A 21,565-nucleotide genomic window follows, 5' to 3' on the forward strand; every position below is an offset into this window, starting at 1 on the left:
GGCCCAGCATCTCCCTGCCTACCCACTGGCCTGAATCTCTTTCAGCATCAGGGTTACAAGTCTGCTACTCAGACAGTAAGAATTCTGAGACTCTAGAAGAGGAGAAACGGTGGTCCACACAGCTGGCCCTGGGTGAGCCTGCACTGACTCCTCTCCACCCTTACTCCAGAAATTGAAGTCTTTCTCCAGCTTTTATCACTTACCTTCTGCCTGACAGGAAGTTCTTCCTCAGACCTAAATACAACCCTTTCTGATGCAGAATGCAGGCTCCATTAGACTACAAGCTTCTTAAGGAGGTTCTGTATTACCAGGGCCTCACTATTTCTGGTTCACAGACTTTATAAATGTTTGCGAAATAAGTGATCTTAGTTCCATCCCAGCCTGGCCTGCTCTGCCCCTGAATCACACATTTTAAGCACTTAAACAGTGGCACATAGGCACTTGCTAAATAATCCAGAAATCAATTACAGCCTCCTAGGACCTTCCTCCTAGGGCTCCTGCTTCCAGAGCCCCTAGACCTACCCCTTTGTAACTGACAACACAGCTGACCGGTTCTGAGTGCTGGCTGTGCTCATACCACTTTGCCTCTAGCACTATCTACATTACCAGGGTTGTCAAGAAGCCCAGTGTGCTGTCAAAAAAAAGGGTGACACTGGATCTGAGAAAGGACTTCCCAAATAAATAGTCAAAGGGATTCTGGGTCTTATTGACAGGTAGTAAATGTATGTGTGTGTGGGGGGGGGGGAAGGGGGGGTCTGAGACTTGGGGGTGGTAAATAGTGGGGAGGAAAGTATTCAAGAAATGCAGAGCCAGGGTGCCACCTAGTGGATCCCTCATCTCTGTATTCCCCTCCCCCCCAACCCCTCACCTCCCTCTACCCCTGCCCCAGGGGACTGCGGTGAGAACTCTCTTCTCCAACCTTGCTCCAAAAAAGGCAAAATTTCTGAATGCCAAAAACAGGACATCCATTTGCTTTATTTCCTCTCTCAGTCCTTTCATCTCTGTTTCTGAGGACAATAACCCAGTATCCCCAGAGATGACTTACCCCAGGACCACCCAGCCTGGACTGGAGCTCAAGGCTTTAGACTCCAAAGCTGACATTTTTCCATCAGCCAGTGGGACAGACAGTGCAGCATTGGATAACATGAGGACCCAGCCTCAAAGGCGGAGGCTTCATGAGGAAGGTGAGGCAAAAGGAAAGGGCATCTGGGAAAAGGAGCTAAGTACCAGTGCCTAGGAGGGCACCCAGCTACTCAGGTGTCCCCTGTGCTTAGAACCGCCCCCTCCCCTCAAGTGGCAAAGCTCTATAGTTCACATGGGGAGGTAAGGCCATGTGAAAAGCAGGAGTAAAAGGGGACTTCACCCCCCCTCCCCCAGGGGACAGTTACTTCCAAATCTAACAAAACCCCAGGGCAAGTCCTCACGCTGGGCTTCCAGCCAGCAGCTCTAGTCACGTCCCAGAAGGCGCCTTGTCAGCATGTGGAGGAGGATAACACACATACACAAGAGGACAAAAGCTCTTTGGCTTTCAGGTTCAGAAACCCACCCATCCTCCCCACTCCTCTCCCAAGGGCCCTGCACATTGGCACCACACAATCAGGCTGCAGGGTGCAGCCCAGGGCCGGGGTATTTGCATACATTTGCAAAGACAGAACAGCAGGTCCAGGAAAGGCCTTTTTCTAATGAAAGTGGAATCAGTGCAGGGCCGGGTGCTGTCCCTTTCCACAGTGAAGGACATCCAAGGACACCAAAGAGCCAAGGGAGGACAGCTGGATGGCGGGAGCTTGGCCTCTAGGGTTCAGATGGGGATGGTGGGCTAGGCCACTCCCCAGGGCAGGTGCAGGAATCAGCCCCTGTGGTGATGCTGATGGTGGTGGTAGTGGCTGTGCTCCTCCTGGGACCCCACGACTCTGGGGTTCCGCAAGTGCTTGTCCTTTTTCCCTGACCTGTGGAAAGACATGGAATAGAAGGAGGCCTTCACTGGTCAGTACAAGAAAAGATGGGTACCCACTTCTTCCTAAAAGAGAACTCAGGCAACTGCCACAGGAGGCAAGGGCTGTTCTTGGATGAATGCTCCAGCTAGAGAGCTACAAGGTACATGCAAGGACAGGTAGGACAGGACAATCAGAGAAAAATCCCCTAGCCCAAAAGAGGGTTCCTCAGGACCACTGTGGTCCCTCACAGGAAGACAGGGAAGACACATGAGTGCCAGCTGGGGACTGAGAGAGAAGTCCCCAAGCCAGGGTTCGCTCACAGCTAAGTGTTCCTTCGCATTCCTCCTGCCCCACCCACCCCTGCCATTCAGGTGACCCGCCCCCAGAACTGCCCACCTCTTCTTCAGTGCTTTATCACCAAAGAAGTGGCTGAAGATGAAGTCCTCAAAGTCATCGACTTCGTCATCGTCACCTGTCTGTCGTACCGCCACCTCCTCCAGGCTGTCCTCCAAAGCATCCACAAAATCCCGGAAGCGAAGGCGGTCATGACGGAAGATACCATCCTCACCAAAGTAAGCAGGCGAGAGGGGCAGCTCCTGGGTCAGTTGCCCTGCCCAAGGCAGGCGAGCCAAGTATGTCCTCAGCAAAGAAGCCAGCTCATGTTGTCGTACCGGGGCCAGCTCCATGCCAAAGAAGGCTAGGCCCTCCTGCCGGGCACACTCATCCACACCTGAGCAGCCCTGGGGTGCCCGGTACTTGTGTCTCAAAAGCTGCTCCCAGGGGGGCAAGGGATCATGACTGCCTTTAGCTCCCTCCTTCCTCCAAGGATGCTTCTGCCTTTCTTCAGAGTGGGGGCTCCCGCTTTTCCTTTGGGATTCTTTGGGGTCCTGTCGTTTGCCATCCTTCCTGCTCCCCAACTCCTCTACCCTCTGCTTACCCTCTTTCCACCTCCCTGACAGCTCTTGGTCCTCCTCGCCCTCCCAGCTCTTCTTCTTCTTCTCCCAGCTAAATTCCTCCTTCTTATGCTTCCAGTGCTCAGCCTTTCTGTCCTTCTGCCCACTGTGCCATTTTTCTTTTCCACTCCACTCTCTGGGATTCTGGAAGCGAGGCTTCTGATACCAGGACTCAGATGCATTGGCACGCACAGCAGGATCCTTGCCCCAGTGCTCCAAGCCCTGCAGAGTCTGAGCCAACCTGTGGCCCAGTTCTGTCAGGCTGGCATGAGCAGGGGCTCCTCGGCCAGCTGCCTTCAAGCCCCTCTGCAGGTCCTGCTGCACAGACCCCAGCAATCTCCGCTGCCTCTGAAGCTCCTGCCTAAGGGCCTGGGCCTCAGCCTCCAGCCGTTTCTGCTGCTCCAGGAAGCCAGGGTCTGGCTCCTGTCCCCTATGACCTTGCTCTTCAGTGGCCTTGCCACCCTGCGGGCCTCTGCCCCAGTTGAGGCATACCCCATCTGGGCCACGAACACAGTTGGCCTCTAGCCCCTGGAGCCGAGCCCTCAGCTGCTGCAGCTCTGACTCCAGGGCCTTCTGGGAGGCCTCACCCTGCTGCAGGGCTCCCCGGAGCCGGGCATTCTCCTCCTCCAGCCCTTTGGGTTGCTGCATCAGGCTCTGAAGTTCTTCTTTCTGGGCCTTAAATGCAATTAGGAATGGAAGAAATGACAAGAGTCTTTGTCAGACCAGGAGCCAGTGGCTCATGTTTGTAATCCTAGCTAGTCAGGAGGCAGCCTGGGCAGGAATCCTAGCTAGTCAAAGCCAGCCTGGGCAGGAAAGTCCATGGAACTCTTTTTTTTTGGTTGGTCATGGGGCTTGAACTCTGGGCCTGGACGCTGTCCCTCAGCTCTTCAGCTCAAGGCTAGGACTCTATCACTTGAGCCACAGCACCACTTCCAGCTTCCTGGTGATTCATTGGAGATCAGAGTCTCACATCCTTTCCTACTGGCTGGCTTCGAACCATGATTCTCAGATTTCAGCCTCCTGAGTAGCTAGGATTACAGGCGTGAGCCACTGACACCCAGCAGTGAAACCCTATCTCCACCAGAAAACTGGAAGTTTTCTGGCTCAAGTTTGCATCTCAAATGGTAGAGTAGGGCTGGGAAGGTGGCTCAGTGGTAGAGTGCTTGCCTTGCATGCATGAGGCCCTGGGTTCAATTCCTCAGCATCACATACACAGAAAAAGCCGGGAGTGGCGCTGTGGCTCAAGTGGTAGAGCACTAGCCTTGAGCTGAAGAGCTGAGGGACAGCGCCCAGGCCCAGAGTTCAGGCCCACAACTGACAAAAAAAAAAAAAAAAAAACCAACATCAAATGGTAGAGTACTGCCCTTGAGCTGAAGAGCTCAGGGATAGCACCCAAGCCCAGAGTTCAAGCCCCATGACCAACCCAAAAAAAAAAGTCCTTGTCAGAATGGGCCCAATGCCTTCTACCCCAATTCCATTTGGTTGAAAATGAAACTCCACTGGTACAGTTCTCACCTTACATGGGTAAAGCCCTGGTCTCAATCCCCAACACTAAGGAGGGGGAAAAAAGTTACAATGGATGCCTGACCTGAACCTATTTCATTGCCTGGGAAACCTAGAGGATTTGATTCTCATCCTCTTTCACATCCTCAAACCAGAACCAGACTCTGGGATGCCCAAATGTCATTCTGGGTCTCTGCATCTATGTCCTCTATTAGTATACACTTCTTAACTTTCAGTAAAGAGAGACAATATTTGGCTCTCATGGCCTCATTTCTACCTCCCGTTCCCTCACTGTTAATTGATCCCAGTGCTTGGCATAGCCTTGATGTGTTCTTCTTGTTTTGTTTTGTGCTGGTCCTGGGGCTTGAACTCAAAGCCTGAGCACTGTCCCTGAGCCTTTTTTTTTTTTCTTCTCAAGTCTGGCACTCTACCAGTTGAGCCACAGCTCAACTTCTAGCTTTTTGGTGGCTAATTTGAGATAAGAGTCTCACTGACTTCCCTGCCTGGGCTGGCTTTGAACCATGATCCCAAGATCTTAGCCTCCTAAGTAGCTAGGACTACAAGTATGAACCCCCAGCATCCAGTTTGGCATATTCTTCAAAGCCTGATTTATACAATGTCCAGGAAGACCATACAAATAATCAGAGTTGACATGCCACATGAAACAACTATGCCAGCCTTGGTGCAGATTCTAGCATGAGGGATGTGAACAGGGAATCAGGAAGACACCATGGCTATGAGAGGAAAAGAGGAGGCTCAGGGTGTGGGTAAGTAGGGAAAACTTCTTTGAGAGGTGGTCACTAGGACAGACACCTGGGCTAGCCACGCCCGCTCCCTCCTGCTGATACCTGCAGCTGGGCCTGTAGCAGCCGGATGTCCTGGTTCTCCTTGGCCAGCTTGTCCAGCAGAAGGCCCATGTTCTGCAGACTAGGGACACCATCAGAGGGCACTGAGGCCTGAAGCTGTTCCCTTAGCCCATCCTGAAAGCAAAAGAACTGGTTGCTTCATACTGCCCAAAAGCCAGGGCAGACAGGTTCTTGCCACCAGGTGCCACACACCTGTAGAGATATCTGCACATACCTGCCTGTCCCCAACAGCATCTACCAGCTCAGCCTCCAACCCAGGATCTGGGAAGACCTGCAGCTCTGCCTCCTCCATGGTCCCTGTGAAAAAGCAAAGTCTGAACGGGGCACCAAAACAACCAGAACCCATTCTGTCCTCTCCCAGTCACCCCTCCTGCCCTAGACACATCCCTTGGCCGAGAGTCCAGTGAGGTACAGAGCCCAGGGACACACTGAAAAGCTGAAACATCAATATGTGAGAAATAATGTACAACCCCTAACACACCTAATCCCCAATCCAGAAGACCCCAACATTCACATTCACACAATAAATAAGGACTCACCAGTCTCTGACTCTGAGAGACCACCTGAGGAGGGAGATAGGAGTCTGGTGAGGCCTCAGGGGAGGAGGTGGGGTAAACAAGGGAGCAGGATAGGATGGCAAGGCCAGAGTGCAGGCCAAAGGCCCCACAGCAGAGAGTCACTCACCTGAGAAGAGGAGGATCCCCAGGCCCAGCAGAACTAGGGCCCCAAGGAGGCACATGTTGAGGGAGATGCCCAGCTCCCCACCTGAACCCTCGCCTCTGGCCTGGTCTTCTACATCCAAGGACACCACAGGCTTCAGTGGGCTAGGCTCCCGGCCTCGCCGTCGCCGCAGACCCTCCACATCCACGTCAGTGTCATCCTCACTGCTAGAGCAGCGGCCCTCCTCCCTGATCCAAACTGATGGGGGACAGGACAATAAGGCAACAAGAGACAGGACCCAGGGAGAGAGGGGAAGAGGAGGAAGGCACAGGGAGACCCCTAGCCCATCTACCAAAAAAAAAAAAAAAAGCCACTTTCATGCTAAAAGAATCTTCTGGGGCTGGGAAGGTGGCTCAGTGATAGAGCACTTGCCTTGCATGCTCGAGGCCCTGGGTTCGATTCCTCAACACCACATAAGCAAAAAGAAAAAAGCCAGAAGTGGGACTGTGGCTCAAGCGCTAGAGCGCTAGCCTTGAGCTGAAGAGCTGAGGGACAGCGCCCAGGCCCAGAGTTCAGGTCCCGCGACCGGACCCAAAAAATAAATAAATATATATATATATATATAAATAAATGAAACTTCCTTCCTTCAACATGTACCTGGCATCAGCTTGGACAACCACCCTTCTGGAAATGCTCCCAATTCTCTGGCCACTCATTCTGCCATCTTGGTTCTTCCCTGATCTTCTCCCTTAGAACCTTCCTAGTTCTAAGCATCTCACACTTCCCACAAGATCATAACTCTCTCACCTACCCCACTCACTGCCCTGACTGTAAACAAGCTCCTAACTGACAGTCCCTCCCTGGCTTCCCCAGAACCCTGAGCCTGTGGTCCTGCCTATAGCCAGGCCTGTTTTCCTCATGGACCATTCAGCACACTGCCCTTCAAAATGGCTCTTTCCTGAAGTTTCCCAAATTAGGGACGAGTACCACTGCTGCCATTAGGCTGACCTCTCCAAATAATTGGATAAGCCTGCCCCTGAACTTCAAGAGTCTACCTTCTTCACAAGCCCATGGGCCCTGTTTTAGGTCAAGTCTGTATCACCTTTGCCTGACCACTGTGGCTGCTCCTAAATGGCTCCAGGTCTCAGCTTCTCCTACCCCTCCCCTTTGGCCCCTGTCAGTCTTCAACAGAGACAACTCTTGTATGCCAGGGTTACAGCCTGGAACAAACCTCTGGGCCTGTATTAGGGTTCTGGGGAGGGCAAAGGAGGGGTTGTGGGTTAGGAGCTTGCTTTCAATCAGGGCAGTGACTATTTATGTTGACCAGTAGTCCAGGCTGGAGCAGGAACAATGTACAATCCTACCTTAGTCTCCCAAGTTCTGGGATTATAGCATGACCCACCAAACCTGGTTTCTCGTGGCTCTAAGACACAAAGTCATTGGGGCTGGGATCTCTCTTAGATTCCTGGGACACATTCTAACACTGAGCCAAAGACACAAGTTAGACCTATGAGGAGGTACATAAAGGAGATGCAATTAAGGGCCTCCCAAAAGAGAGGGAGGTAGTTCAGAGAGGGAGGTAGTTCAGTCAGGAGAACAAGAGAGAAGCAGGGATAACTGGAGGTGCCATTATGAATGGAAGTGAATACAGAGTAGGTAGAGAGGGCAGGAGGAAGAGAACAATGTAGGCTAAGGCTGCAGCATCTGGAGGCGTGAGGCCAGATGTCTGCATTGAGAAGGTTCTGTGTTACAGCACAGGCCCATGGTTCTCAGGAAGCCAGGGAGGGGCTGTAGATTGGGAGCTTCTAACACAGCATCTTTTTTTTTGGGGGGGGGGGAAGGGCGGTCAGTTGTAGGGCTTGAACTCAGGGCTTGGGCATAGTCCTTGAGCTTCTTTGTGCTCAGGCCAGCACTCTACCACTTGAGCCATAGTGCCATTTCTGGTTTTTGAGTGGTTAATTGGCGGTAAGAGTCTCACAGAACTTTCCTGCCCTAGCTGGCTTTGAACCGTGATCCTCAGATCTCAGCCTCCTGAGTAGCTAGGATTATAGACATGAGCAACCAGCACCCAGTAAATATGGGCTTCTTTGTGGAGTGAATATAAGGGACTCTAGAAATTAATGTTGAGTTCTAGAATCAAGAGAAGAGGAGGACACAAGGAAGAGAGGAGTCAACCAGCTATTGGCCCTGCACTGTGACCTCATTCAAGTCAATTTCTCTGAGCTTCAGTGTACTGAGGAAGGAGAGCACCAAGCTGCAAAATCCAGGGTGGACTTGAAAATGTGCTCAGGAACGATAGCTGCTCCCTTTCCAATACCTGCTAGGACAGTGAGGGAAGGAAGCAAGGAGAGAGCCATCACCTGTTTTGGGACTTGGGGGAGGATTCTCCAGGTCCTCTGGGTCTGGTCCCAGGCTTGTCACCATGGAAGTTTCCGGCAAGTCTTCCTGGACCAATGTGTCTCCTGGACCAGGAGGCTCCATACCATGATCATCACCTTCCAGAACACCCTGTGTGGACATAGCTGTGTGCAGTGTCCTCTCCCTCTCCCACTACCTTCCTTCCCTCCCCGGGTGAAGATCCTCACCTTGGCCTTGGTCTCTTCTTCCTGAGTGGGACTTTCATTTTGGGGGCTTTCAGTCTGGAAGAGGGTTCCTTTGGTAGGAGAAAAGCCAAGGAAAAAACACTGTCCCCAACTGAACTTCCTACACAGCTCTCCAGGTCTAATTGAACCCCAACAGGTTGTAAGAGGCAGAAAAAAAAAAGGCTGGGTGGTTAAGACAGAAGTCTATAACCTGAAGTTAATAGGGAAATAAGACCAAGAAGCATCCCCTTCCCTGAGGAGACAGACACTCCAGAAGATGGAAGGCAGCCATACCTCCCTCTCTGTAGAGCCCTTTACCTTCTCCATCCAAGGTCTCAACCAATTCTTCACCATCTGCCTTGGAGATGATCCCAGGGTCCTGAGTAGATCTCTTAGATTCTGGATCTGTCCTGTGTTCAGGGCCCAAGGTTTCCACAGGTAGGTTCTGTGGGGTAGGATGTGGGGTGAGCTCAGGGATGATCCAAAGAAAGAAAGGCAGGACAAAGTCAGAAGCACAGGGGCTGGTGGGCTACCCTCAGGGACCCTGGCCCACGTCTTGCTCAGTAGCAAGTAGATTCAAAGTGGGACTCAACTCAGTCATTCATGAACCTCACTCACTGCTCCCAGAGGCCAGGCTCCTGTGAAACCATGAAGGCCCTGGACCATTGTATAAGCCTGGCAGCCTCTAAGGAAGGCTGGCTGGAGCCTGAGCTCTTCCTGACCCACAAGATCGTCAGTAACTGAGGGGTAGGAGATAGGAGGAGATGGCAAAAGAACAGAGCCTGCTGGGAGCCCGAGGGTCACAGATACATTTAAGGGACATTCTACAGCCACTCTCCCATTAGCCCGACCACTTCTAACTTCTAAGCTTTTCTGGCTTTTCCCACTGTCTCCTCTCTCCATCCCCAAACCCATTTCCCCATAGCTGCTGACAGAAACCTAACTTCCCCCTGCTACAGCCAGCCTGATACCCACTAGTAGTGTCTTTTTGCTGGCTGGGCCTCCAGCCCTGGACACAGAAAGCTTCGGCTTTCTGCATGCTTCCCCTTGGCAGGCTCATAGACTGCCCACCCTGTCTGTAGCTCCTGTTCCCTCTCCAAAAACAATTCTTGACTTTAGTATGTTTCTTTGCAAACTCTTACAAGGCAAGCATCACAACACTGGTTTTCCAGAAGAGGACAGAGAGGAAAAATGGCTTAGCCAAAGTCCCCAGCTGTCAGCAAAGACACCCCTACAGAAGGCCAAGGCCAACCAACATCACAATGCCTGTCTTCTCCCCAACCTGCCACCCACTCTATCAGTAAGCCCTAGTCCTTGTGTCCTGCTCCAGTGCTACTACTGAGGAAAACTCCTCAGTCCCAGCTGTGCTCCTCAAGGGCCCCTCAAAGTCACAATGTCTAAAAGGAATTCCATTTCCCACCCTGACTTTAAAAAAAAATGGCCTCCTGGCCTATATATGTTGACCAGTAGTCCAAGGTGGGCAGGTACAATTTATAATCCTTCTACTTCTAGGATTATAGCATGACCCACCAAACCTGGTTTCTGGTGGCTCTAAGATACAAAGTCACTGGGGCTGGGATCTCTCTGAGATTCCTGGGATATATTCTCCCTATCCCCTTTTTATTTACCAGTGTCTTATCCTGACAGCTCTTCTCTCTTTTCAAGGTTCCGTCGCAACAACTCCTATCTGGACAGCTACAGACCTTTGGAAATAACTGTTCCTGTTCCCAGTCAGCCTACAGAGTGGCTTCGCCCTCTGCCCAACCCCTTCACTGATCGGCCATCAGGATAAGGCCTGTCTGCCTTACCACACCTTTCAAGCTTGCTAGATTCCCAGCCTCACTCCAACACTGGCTCTGCCCTGTCTCTACCTCAACCAATGACTTCCTCTCTCTCCCCAACATGTCTCCCCCATGTTGCCTGATCTCCCCACCAGAACTCTCTCCCTAATCCTCTCAGTTTACCCAAATGATACCTTCCCTTCCATGTATGACCCAAGTCCCAGCACTGGATGCCAGGGCCAGGTCTCTCGGCCATTGAAATTTTTTTTAACAACCAACAGTAGGCAATGCAGTTCATTCTCAGGAGCAAGGAAGAGGATGGACCCAGAGAGTAGTTTAGCCCAGCAGCCCCACCCCCAAATGTGGTTCCCAGGACAGTTCTTCCTACCTCTGAGCCGGCAAGCACCCAGCTATTATCTGAGTCTGGGCAGGAGGCCATAGTTGCTGAGGTCCCAGGGGCTGTTGGGGCTGCCACCTGTGGAGGAAGGCTCTCTTAGGACAGGAAGCTCCTTTAGAAGAGGCAGGATGTGGAAAGCAAACTTGGCAAAGTTCTAAGGATAGAGAGTTGGGCAGCAGCCTCCAGAATCCAGGCTGCTTCCAGTCTTGACCCTGATCCCTCAGCTCTTCTGGGCAGTATTTGCCTTGCAAATCAGCACCTGCCAACAGCCACAGAGAAGCTGTCTCTTCCCAGCTCCACAGGCCTTTGAAAACTGTACTGACCTTGAAAGGTCAAAGAAGCTAGTACTGGAAAGGCCCTGGGAACATCGGGTTCAACCCTCTGATGTTAATAGTCAGGGAGGAGAAAGCCCAAAAAGGCTGACACAACTTGCCAAAAAAAAAAAAAAAAAAAAGAATAAGATTAAGGAAAACAACATGATAAGGCCTCCCCCTTTACAAAATCAGGCAGCTCACAAACACCCGCTGAAGAGAAGGGCCACTAGGGTCAGGAGAGATGTGATGTTTGTTTCCTTCTAGCCTCAATCTCCACTGTCAACTCCTCACCAGTCCTCTCTATATCTGGTTCTAGGTTTTTAGCACTCACTGGCTGTGATTTCCCTTCCTTTCTTTGGGACAGAGCTGTGCATGTAGCTTCACCCTCTTAGATTCTCAAGTACACCCAGGACTAAGCAGTGCTGGTAGAGCTTAGTCTACACAGTACACCTTAAGTCACTCTCCTTGTTACAGGACTCTGGTCCTATCCTCTGCTTATCTGCTCTGACTTGGCAAGGTCAGGATGAGGGCATGACTTCAGCCTCCAAAGCCTGACACAAAGCAAGGCAAGAAAGAAGGTCAAGACTATGCTGTCAGGCTGGGAAGCTGCAAATGGGACCAGATATGGTAAAGTGACAGATGAGCTGACCCCTCAAACTCCTGCATGGATGGTGATCTCCCAGAGGAAGATAAATAACTGCTTCCCACAGAACCAAAAAGACAGTATGTGTAAAACAACAGTGGGAAAGGTAAGTGGGCTGAGAGGCTCAGGCAGTGCTACCCTTGAAACCAGCCACATGGCCCCCATCTGTTTCAGCTGGTTTCAAGTCCTGCGTGGCTAATCACCTTCTGTGGTTCTTGCAAATGAAGATTCAAGACCAGGATGGGTAAAAGACACCTGAAAGACTCTTCTGTAATGTTCATGCCTCCCAGACACATACATACACACTCTCTCTCTCTCTCTCTCTCTCTCTCTCTCTCTCTCTCTCTCTCTCTCTCTCTCTCTCTCTCTCTCTCTCTCTCTCTCCATGCAGAACCAGGAGAATGGCTGCCATCACTGCTTTCAAATCCAATAGGATACTACCACCGGTAGGTTTCTATAGATATCCATAGACATTGCTGTTCAGCCTTCTGTTCTCTGTCTCTCCCCCACTGTTCTGTCATCATCTCCCCACCCCCCATTGCTGCTAGTGACTGTTAACAGGTGGTGTCAGGAAGGAAGTGGCAGCAGCTTGGGCTGAAGTCCCTGTTTATCCCTGGCTTTGTACAGCCTGATCAGGTCCTCCAGAACCAGGCACCATGGCAACCAGAGTGATGTCAGACCCAATGTCTCCATAGAAACCAGCAACAGTATTTGGGTCAACAAGACAAATAGTTTAGAGACAAGAGATAGTCTGGAACCCCTGCACTTGGGGTCCTAAACTATGATACCTGTCTCTTGGTGTGTTCACCCAAGATTCCAAGATACCCAGTTCTCCCAAGGCAGCATCTCACTGCCTTATTAGGAAATTTCTTCTGCTACTTATTCTCCACCCTTTCCTGCCATTTTCAGAGTTTTTTCTTCTGGGGAAAAAAAAAAACCTCTGGGAAGAAAATTCCCTCTCTCCCCACCATCCCATTCTCCTCATTCTGACAAGATTCAACAAAAACATCTTGAAAAGTTGTCAAAGACGTCTGTCATTTCTAAGAAACAGCTAAAGGGGGAGCTCTCCCACTCTGTAAGAAGTTACGAAGTCTCCAGCTCATTTTAACCCAACAATTGTTCCCCCAGACCTCTCTGGCAAACAGACCTAGGGCAACAAGAACTTGCCTGAGAGACTCAGAACAAGTCGTTGAGTTAGAAATATCCACCTCCCTCCTACCCCGGTCCCTTAGGTCCTAGAAAAGCAGCTGCATGGATCCAATGTTGTACCCAGTCCTCCTAGACTTTCATCTCTCCCTTTATCTGGGGATAAGGGAGTCTGTGGGCCCTTCCCAACAAGGGCATTACCTGACCCAGCTCTGCTTCAGTCTTCAGCTAAACTTGTAGCAGTCAGCCCAGTTTTCCAGCACAAGAAAAGAACGGATCACGTGAACTGCCACTAACCAATAAAAAGTAGACTTCCTCGAGGAGGGTGGAAACTTTCAGCGAATAAGAGCTAGAATTGGAGAGCCAGGGGGTGGGAAGGGAGATCTACAGAGCACCCTAACCTGCTTTTGCCTCCTGGTGGGCAACTGGGGACTTCTACAAACTGAATTGAGTTACCTCCCTTTCTTTCCTAGTGATTAGAGTTTCTAGAAGACCCTGACTGAAATGCTGGTGTCTCCTGAGATGACACAAGAAGCCACACTGGGCCACAGACAGACAGAGACAGCTGTGGGATGGGGGAGGAGAAAGGACAGGTGGCAAATCTGTTGGTTTAGAAATAGCCTGCTATGCTCCTCATTGGCCCTAACAGCCAGCCAACTGAGGTGCTGCTGCTAAAAAAAAAAAAGTGGGGGGGGGAGCGGGGGAGACACTGGAGCTCATGCCTATAATCTTAGCTACTAAGGAGGCTGAGATCTGAAGATCACGGTTTAAAGCTAGCCCAGGCAGGAAAGTCCATGAGAGTCTTAGCTCCAATTAACCACCAGAAATGGCTCAAAGATAGAGCACTAGCCTTGAGCAGAAAACTCAGGGACATTGCCCAGGCCCTAAAGTCAAGCCCCACAACTAAAAAGGAGCAGGTTGTAAGTATAATCCCAGAATTGAAGCAACGCAAGATAGTGAGTTCTAGGTCAGTCTGGGTTACCTACTCCCTCTCAAAAAGCAAAACAGGAACAACAAAAAACAGGAGTGGGAGCTGGGTGCTGGTAGCTCACACCTATAATCCTAGCTACTCAGGAGGCTGAGATCTGAGGATCATGGTTCAAAGCCAGCCCTGGAAGGATAATCTGTGAGACTCTTTTTTTTTTTTTTTTTTTTGCCAGTCCTGGGCTTGAACTCTAGGTCTGGGCGCTGTCCCTCAGCTCTTCAGCTCAAGGCAAGCACTCTACCACTTGAGCCACAGTGCCACTTCTGGCTTTTTCTGCTTATGTGGTGCTGGGGAATCGAACCCAGGGCCTCATGCATGCAAGGCAAGCACTCTACCACTGAGCTACCTTCCCAGCCCCTGTGAGACTCTTATCTCCAATAAATCACCAGAAAACTGGAGGTGGTGCTGTAGCTCAAAACAAAACAAACAAAAAACAACAACAAAAAAAAACAGGAGTGGGGTTGAGAATGGAATATGAAAAGCATCTAAACAATTAAATTTGGACTAGACACCGGTAGTTCATACCTGTAATCCTAGCTACTCAGGAGGCTAAGATCTGAGGATTGCGGTTTAAAGCCAGCCTGGGGGGGCTGGGAAGGTGGCTCAGTGGTAGAGCACTTGCCTTGCAATACATGAGGCCCTGGATTCGATTCCTCAGCACCACATAAGCAAAAAGAAAAAAGCCGGAAGTGGCGCTGTGGCTCAAGTGGTAAAGCGCTAGCCTTGAGCTGAAGGGCTGAGGGACAGCGCCCAGACCCAGAGTTCAGGCCCCACAACCGGACCCAAAAAAATAAATAAATAAAATAAAAAAAAATAAAGCCAGCCTGGGAAGGAAATCTGTAAGACTTTTTTTTTTTTTGGGGGGGGGGGTCTGGTCGTGGGCCTGAACTCTGGGCCTGGGCGCTGTCCCTCAGCCCTTCAGCTCAAGGCTAGAGCTCTACCACTTGAGCCACAGCACCACTTCCGGCTTTTTTCTTTTTGCATATGTGGTGCTGAGGAATCGAACCCAGGGCCTCGAGCATACAAGGCAAGCGCTCTACCACTGAGCCACCTTCCCAGCCCCTCTGTAAGACTCTTATCTCCAATTAACCACAAAAGCTTAGGGACAGTGCCCAGGCCCTGAGTTCATGCCCCAGGACCAGCATAGAAAAGGGAAAGGGAAAGAGGGAGGGAGGAAGGAAAGGAAGGAGGGAAAGGAAGGAGGGAGGGAGGAAGAAAATGGGCTGTGTGGATGCTCTTCTCATGATTGGAGCTACATTTGATGGCTAGTCCATCAAATAGGGAGAAGTAGGCACTAAACCCAGATCTGAAACATTGGGTCTCCCAGGGGCCTTGGAGCTAAGTCGCCTGCCTGGCTCCAGGCCCAGTCCAGAAATGTGCCCAGAAAGGAAACCTGGTTTCTCACAGCTTGGGACATAGGGAAGGATAGGGAAACACTGGCCAGCTTTGGCAACCACAGCAGAGTCTGCTGGGGATTGGGAATGGGCTGAATCCTCCTGCCACTAGCTCTTCCAAAGATCCTTGGGAGTAGACATTTTACCTTCAAAGCATCCTCCTAGTGAAGAATTATTCCTCTCTAATAACTGTGTGCAAGGTAAAGGACAGTTTGCTGGAATGTGACCAAGTAGAGCTGCTCCTGCATTGTGAGTTGGGGGCAGACTAAGTGGGGCTATCTAAATTGGTAGTGGGAAGCCCACAATGCATTACTTTAAATACAGAAGAGGTAGTAACAGGATGTCATTACTATACAACTAGAAAGGAACTGTCCACCTAGTCAGAAGATGTCAGCCTGCTTGACCTTTTGTTTATCTGATTAATGCCCATTTTGAACGGAGGGCCTCATGCATGCAAGGCAAGCACTCTACCACTAAGCCATCTTCCCAGCCCCTAATGCCCATTTTGTATGCAACCAGCTTGAGTAAAACCCAGTCTGTCCTTCCTCCCTTGGGATCCAAGCTTCTTTCTGGCACTAGCCGGGTTCAGGTAGCCCAAAATAAACTCCTTTATCCTCTCTAAAAAGTGGTCTTGATCTCTGCTGGTCTGTACTGCCACAACATTAGCTGTAACAGTGGCACATCCCAACCTTCTTGCAGATAAACAGCAAGAAGTCCTTGTCTGGATTTTCAAGTCATTTTATTAATCCAACCATACAAAAGATCCCATGACCACATCTCTGCCATCCCACTTTCTTCCAAAAAGTAGAGGACAAGGTGGCAGTTGGGATAGACACTCCCCAGGAGCATTTTACAAACTGTGGAGACCACACAAAAATACTAACAAATAAAAGAGAGGCAAACAGAACAACAAACACAACACAAAAGTTGAGCAGCAGGGAGCTGCCACCTATGCTGTTTCGGCGTTGGGGAAACTGGGAGAGAAAAGCCAGCCCTTTTCTTCACAGCCTCTAAGGCCTACTGGCTCCTCCAGACAATGTGCAGGAACTGAGGAAAGCAGGGGTAGTAAGAGATGGGAGGGGGGCCTTTTCAGCCAAACCCAGTGCTCAGAGCTCAGACTCCTCTCAGGAAGGACACACCCCCAGCCTGCCTCCCCACCCCTTTGAGGAATGTGCACATTCACTGTTAGACTAAAAAGAGCACCAGAAGGGGCTCCAGGTCAGGCCCATCTCATCACTGACAAACAGTGTTTTAAAAATAAAAACAGCTGGGTATGGGTGTGGTAGCACACAAACCTGCAATCCAGCAGCTCTGAATACAGGCAGAGCCAGGAAAATCATGAGTTTGAGGCCAGCCCAGACCAAGTTAGTGAATTTCTATTTCAAAAGCAAAATGAAAATTTAAGAGCTGGGAGTGTGGCTCAACTCCTACAGTATTGGGTGAGGCCCTGGGCTCAACCCCTCAGAACTGCAAGAGAAGGGAAGGAGAATGGAAGAGGGGAGGGGAGTCTAGAGCAGGACTTTGGCTGAGGAATGAGAATTGCTAGATCATCAGGCCCAAGAGGATACCAAAGGATAGCAAAGGAATAGAAGTTAAAAAAAAAAAAAAGCCTCCAGGTTCTTCTACCTTTTAGTTGCCATGGCAATGAGGATCTCACTGCCTCCTACTGCCTCCAAGGCTGGGTCAGGCCCTCAATTGGATCCTTTCATATGGAAGGAAATGAGGTATAAAGGCTCTGTGCCTTTCTAAGCTTTAGTTCAATCAAGCCAGAGAGGCAGAGAAATAAGGGCACCAAAAGCTGAAGAACAGCACGGAGTATAATGTGCAACAGATAGGGGGTGCGAGTTACCACCAAAATCTAGAGTATCAAGTTGGCCCAAACTTCAAATATTCTGGTCTGTAAAACCACATATCCAATTTTTGGCAAAATATATATATATATGATCATTATGAGAAAAGCGCAAGAAAAGTTGAGAAAGAACCAGTGACTTTGGTATGAGGAAGATTTGTCCTAACAGCATCCCAACCTTACCTATTATCTTGAAGCCCCCAAATCACCAAGAAACTGCAATAGCCAGGCACTCTCCTGCTTCTTCAAGCTATTTGGTGCTCTGAATGGGGAGGAGTTAGATAAGCCTAGGGAAGGAGAGAAAAGGGGAGACATCCCCATATAGTCCCTAAAACTGTCAAAGCCCATGAAAGGGCTATGAAGAACCCCATTTCTTTTTAGAGCCAGAAACCTTAATACTTGACTCTAAAAACTAACGTTGGAGCTGTGGGTCTAGATAGGGGTGTTAGGCACGGGTAGTAGGGGCTCTCCAGAACTTCTTTCATCCACTTTTCACCCCCAGGCCGCTAGAGGGCAATGCACAAAAAAATGGCTCTGCTCGGCAGGGCTTTGGTTTCCTGGATCTCTGTAGATCTCAAGGCATAAGTTCCAAGAAAAGTAACAAATACAGGCTCTTCTGCCTGCTCACATCCATTTCTTTTAGGCTCCTAGGAACCAGTGTTTCTGCTCCATGGGGATAGAAAGCCAGTGGAAACAAGAACCAAGAGCTAGACAATCACTCTGGAAGAACAGGGAGGAAATATACACTTTGCCAGACCACCCTGTCAGTCACCCATCGTTAGCAGCCACCAGCTGTCCCATGCTCTCTCGGATGTAGACAGACTGGATCTCCTTGGTCTTCAGGCAGAGATCACAGGCCCAGACGGCAGAGGCCTCAGTGGTCAGCAGCCCATAGGCGTTCTCAGTCATGCCTGTGCATTCACGGTGGAACCACTTCTGGCAGGAGGCCTCACACAGAATGGCATCCTGGTCATCATTCACCTCACTTCGACAGGCACCACATGGGTACACCAGGCCTGGAGGAGGCTGGGGCCCTGAGCCTCCACCTGCCTTGCCAGAAGGTGCCAGGCTGTTGGCATCTGGAGTGCCCCCACCACGCCCACTGCTATTTGGTGGAAAACTGGGCTGATTCCCATTAACAGCGGCAGCAGGGGAGCCTGAGTGGGGCTCTTGGGGGAAAGCAGTAGGAGCGGGTGGGTTCAGGGGCTTCCCTCCATCCTCACTACCTGGGCCAGGAAAGCCAGGGTCTGGACCAGGGAAAGGACTTGTGTTGGGAGGCAGGCTGGGAAGCCCTTGACCGGGTCTCTGGAGAGGAGAAGGGCCAAAAGGTGCCCCTGGTTGGGCAAAGCGTTGGGGGAGGGAAGGAGGGCCCAGCTCTCCCCTAGGAGGCTGTCCCATAGTGGGTGAGATCATGGGACCAAATCCTCCCACTGGACCTGGCATCATCTGCCCACCAGGAGGACTAAAGTTTTGACCCAGTGGCTGGTTGAAGGGTTGATTGGGAAAGTTCATATTGCCTGGTGGTGGGTAGCCAGGTCCCTGTGGAGGCATGTTGAAAGCTGGCCCCATAGGATTGGGAGGGAAAGGCGGAGGCTGTCGACGAAGCGGCTGAGGACCCCCTCCTCCCCCAGTGCCATAGCCTGGGGGTACCTGGCCAGCCATGCCCCCCTGTACACGAAAGCCTCCAAAGGGCACAGGACTGCCAAGGAATGGAGGGGCTGCACCCCCCACCTTAGGGGCTCCGAAGTCATCCTCAAAAGGGTTGGATGCAACCAGGTGATCCACCATGGGAGTTGGTGGTGGTGCAAACTCTGTCAGATGTGAATATGCAGGGCCCTAGTGAGAAAGAGAGGAAGAAGAGGGTCAAGGAGGGAAACACTAAACACAATACAAGCCATGGAGGCAAACACAATACACACCATGAAGGCTCAGATCTAAACTCAAGTTGGACCTTAAAAATGCAAAGAAAAGCTGAGCATAGGGATATGTTTTGAAAAACAGGCAGGACTATGCTGAAATCCTAGCTGACCCTAAATGAGGTATATAACTTTTTTAAAACAAGTGGGATGCTGGTAGCTCATGCCTGTAATACTAGTTACTCAGGAAGCTGAGAGCTGTGGATTAAGGTTCAAAGCTAGACTGGACAGTGAAGTTCATGAGACTATCTCCAATTAACTACCTTCCCTTCCCCCACAGAAAACCAGAAGTGATGTTGTGGTTCAAGTCGTAGAGCGCTAGCCTTGCACAGAGAGACTCAGGGACAGTGCCCAGGCCCTGAATTCAAACCCCACAACTGACAAAAATAAATAATAACTTTTTTTTTCGGGGGGCGGGGGGTCTGGTAGAGGGGCCTGAACTCTGGGCCTGGGCACTGTCCCTCAGCTCTTCAGCTCAAGGCTAGCCCTTTACCACTTGAGCCACAGCGCCACTTCCGGATTTTTTCTTGTTTATGTGGTGCTGAGGAGTCGAACCCAGGGCCTCGAGCATGCAAGGCAAGCGCTCTCCACTGAGCCACCTTCCCAGCCACAATAATAAATTTTTTTTTTTTTTTTTGGTCAGGTCGTGGGGCCTGAACTCTGGGCTTGGGCACTGTCGCTCAGCTCTTCAGCTCAAGGCTAGCGCTCTACCACTTGAGCCACAGCGCCACTTCCAGCTTTTTTTCTTTTTGCTCATGTGGTGCTGAGGAATTGAACCCAGGGCCTCATGCATGCAAGGCAAGCGCTCTACCACTGAGCCACCTTCCCAGCCCAATAATAACTTTCTTAAACCAGACTTTTCTCTGAAAAGCAGAGTAACTATGAAAGGACACCTGACACTTAAAAAAAGGTCCTTACGGGCTGGGAATGTGGCTTAGTGGTAGAGTGCTTGCCTACCTAACATGCTTGAAGCTCTGGGTTCAATTCCTCAGAACCACATAAACAGAAAAAGGCAGAAGTCGTGCTGTGGCTCAAGTGGTAGAGTGGTAGAGTGCTCCCCTGGAGCAAAAAGAGAAGCAGCAGCAGCAGCAGTAGCAGCAGCAGCTCGGGGATAATGCTCAGGCCCTGAGTCCAAGCCCCAGGTCTGGCCAAAAAAAAAAGTTCCTTAAGTTCATCATCATTATGTCATCAGGACAGGAAAAATGAAAGGAAGACCATAATCCTCACCAATAATACTTTTGCTTAAACCATCTCCTGGAGGAAAATATTTTCCCCCACGTTCATTATAAGGTTGACAGAAATAACCAGACATAGAACAAGACAGCTATCTCTTTCCTCTGTGCCTGATGGAAGACACAGAATGACAACAGGACATCTGTAGCCAGTGCATTTAGGGCCTGCTAAGAGTGACTCCCACCAACCACGGCCATTCACCTGAGTATTTGACTTCCTTCGCTTCTTTTCTGGGCTCTTCATTTGCAGACCTGAAAGAGCAGCAAAAGGCAGACACAGGCAAGTTTTCCTGAGGTTTCTACCACGTCCTTTTCTCCCACTCTCCCCGAAAGTACTCTAACTGCATTATGTGCTTGTTTGGCTAGTTAACAAATGCTAATTCAAATCACCTGAAAACCGGACTCAGTTGAGTGTTCCTTGAAATCACAGATACCCCACTTCTTGATATCATCTAACTTGAAGTGCCTCCTGCTCTCAACAAGACTCCAAACCCTGCGGTGGCTATGTGACACCGGCCCCAATCTCTTCAGAGCTACACCCACTTATCTGTTCCACCGGAGCCTCCCCCCCAGGTCCCACAGACCGCCCGCCATTTATCAGCTCTTCCCTCCAAGACTCCCAAATCCTGGGTCTCCCCTGCCCCGGCCTCGGTGGGCGCGCTCACCGGCCTTGCCCTGCTTCCTCCCGGTGCTGGGCGGCGCAGGGGGCGGTGCGGGGCCGCCACCTCCCTCCAGCTTGTCCGGTGGGGGCGGCGCCGAGGCGGCCATGGAGTGGGGGACCGGAGTCAGCGGCGGTGGCGGGGGATGGAGGCGTCCTCAGACCGCACCATCGCCCGGAAGGGGAGTCAGGGGCAGCATGGCCCCCGCGCTGCGGAGAGCGGTCGGCGCGGCGAAGGGGTGGCGCCCAGCCAGAGCGCGAAGTGCGCGCTCGCAGGGCCAGCCACCCGCCCCGAGCCACAGCAACCGGAACCGGAACTGGACTCGGCCACCACCACCGGGCGCGGCGGGGAGGGGATCCGGGAACCCACCCTAGGTGGGGAGCCCGGCGGCGGCATGCCGCGCCCCTCACGGCCCCGGTGGAGTGAGGCTTCCCGCTGGAGGTGGGGGGAGCCTGCCAGGGCCCGTCCGCGGGATGGCCGCGGAGCCCACCCGCCCACCCCTACTGCAGGCCGTACCACCCGGCGGGGGGCCGGTCCGGGAGGTCCTGGCCGTGGGGCTGCCAAAGCGACTGCCCGCCCCTATCCCGCCCGCCCGAGTCAGCCTCCTCCTCCTCCCAGGACACCCCCCAGGGGCAGGAGAGCCAGCGTCCGGCCTTGCCACGCCCCTGCCAGGCACAAACTGCCATCCCTGGGTTCCCCCGGGCGGGCACGGGGCGTGCCCCAGCAACGAGGCCAGGTGGGGCTGGCCGCC

At 51.5% G+C, this 21,565-nt stretch overlaps 1 protein-coding gene across 3 annotated transcripts; it reads right to left on the minus strand.

Annotated features, from left to right (window-relative positions):
• Nucleotides 1–955: 955 nt before the first annotated feature.
• LOC138815484 (pre-B-cell leukemia transcription factor-interacting protein 1-like) lies at nucleotides 956–21,114 on the minus strand. Of its 3 annotated transcripts, none has more exons than XM_070004904.1 (13): nucleotides 20,821–21,114; nucleotides 20,358–20,407; nucleotides 18,739–18,843; nucleotides 10,668–10,754; nucleotides 8,817–8,943; nucleotides 8,502–8,569; nucleotides 8,277–8,424; nucleotides 5,941–6,174; nucleotides 5,796–5,819; nucleotides 5,471–5,553; nucleotides 5,239–5,370; nucleotides 2,331–3,562; nucleotides 956–1,946 (listed from the first exon to the last, which is right to left on the minus strand). In XM_070004904.1, the coding sequence occupies exons 1-13, from the start codon at nucleotides 20,921–20,923 to the stop codon at nucleotides 1,847–1,849; spliced, it is 2,493 nt and encodes an 830-aa protein (XP_069861005.1). In that variant the 5' UTR covers nucleotides 20,924–21,114; the 3' UTR covers nucleotides 956–1,846. The 3 variants fall into 3 exon arrangements, with proteins under 3 accessions (XP_069861005.1, XP_069861006.1, XP_069861007.1); XM_070004905.1 differs by lacking the exon at nucleotides 20,821–21,114 and adding an exon at nucleotides 20,546–20,564; XM_070004906.1 differs by lacking the exons at nucleotides 18,739–18,843; nucleotides 20,358–20,407; nucleotides 20,821–21,114 and adding an exon at nucleotides 12,981–13,038.
• Between the last annotated feature and the right edge of the window lie 451 nt (nucleotides 21,115–21,565).

The sequence above is a fragment of the Dipodomys merriami genome, unplaced genomic scaffold (genome assembly GCF_024711535.1).
Source record: "Dipodomys merriami isolate MVZ:Mamm:240054 unplaced genomic scaffold, mDipMer1.0.p SCAF_644, whole genome shotgun sequence".
NCBI classification, from domain to species: domain Eukaryota; kingdom Metazoa; phylum Chordata; class Mammalia; order Rodentia; family Heteromyidae; genus Dipodomys; species Dipodomys merriami.